Source organism: Rhincodon typus, chromosome 7, assembly GCF_021869965.1.
Source record: "Rhincodon typus isolate 14 chromosome 7, sRhiTyp1.1, whole genome shotgun sequence".
Classification (NCBI taxonomy): domain Eukaryota; kingdom Metazoa; phylum Chordata; class Chondrichthyes; order Orectolobiformes; family Rhincodontidae; genus Rhincodon; species Rhincodon typus.
In genome coordinates this window covers 61907250-61908114 of record NC_063338.1, presented here as the reverse complement: position 1 = coordinate 61908114, position 865 = coordinate 61907250, and the positions used below count along the sequence as shown (strand labels likewise).

Sequence of the window (865 nt, the reverse complement as noted above, 5' to 3'; positions counted from 1 at the left end):
AGTCGCTCTCTCTCTCTCTCTGTGTCTCTGCTCCAGTCGCTCTCTCTGTGTCTCTGCTCCAGTCGCTCTCTCTCTCTCTCTCTCTCTGTGTCTCTGCTCCAGTCTCTCTCTCTCTCTCTCTCTCTGTGTCTCTGCTCCAGTCGCTCTCTCTCTCTCTCTCTGTGTCTCTGCTCCAGTCTCTCTCTCTCTGCGGTTTCTGTCTGAGCCGCTCCCAGCTGCATTTTGTAGTGAGTTCAGAGTATTTTCCAGGAGTTCTCACTCACCTCTCGCCGGTCGGGGACTCTGTGCTTACATCTGGTACAGGTAGTGTTTTCAATGACAGTACAGACGATGCCGGTGACGATACAAAACGCCCAGCTCCTCAATCCGGAGATTGGGGCGGCCATCACTGCGGAGTCCGCGCATGCGTACACCACCCCTTTAGAAGACTGCGCAGAATCTGAGGATCACCTTCATCCTCACAGTGTGACCCTGGGAACTGCAGCAGACAGTGCAATGTCTGTGTGTGTGAGGATCCCCTTCATCCTCACAGTGACCCTGGGAACTGCAGCAGACAGTGCAATGTCTGTGTGTGAGTGAGGATCCCAGTTCATCCTCACAGTGTGTCTCTGGGAACTGCAGCAGACAGTGCAATGTCTGTGTGTGAGTGAGGATCCCAGTTCATCCTCACAGTGTGTCTCTGGGAACTGCAGCAGACAGTGCAATGTCTGTGTGTGAGTGAGGATCCCCTTCATCCTCACAGTGACCCTGGGAACTGCAGCAGACAGTGCAATGTCTGTGTGTGAGTGAGGATCCCAGTTCATCCTCACAGTGTGTCTCTGGGAACTGCAGCAGACAGTGCAATGTCTGTGTGTGAGTGAGGATC

At 53.8% G+C, this 865-nt stretch overlaps 1 protein-coding gene across 3 annotated transcripts in view; it reads right to left on the bottom strand.

Annotated features, from left to right (window-relative positions):
* Positions 1-410, bottom strand: part of LOC125483503 (leishmanolysin-like peptidase) — a 16614-nt gene extending 16204 nt beyond the window's left edge. For 2 of the 3 annotated variants that reach the window (XM_048599061.1, XM_048599063.1), the window contains exon 1: positions 264-406. In XM_048599061.1, the coding sequence (XP_048455018.1) occupies positions 264-386 (123 nt within the window). In that variant the 5' untranslated portion in view covers positions 387-406. Of the gene's footprint in view, positions 1-263 lie in introns of all 3 variants that reach the window. The other variant, XM_048599062.1, reaches the window with a different exon arrangement.
* Positions 411-865: the final 455 nt, after the last annotated feature.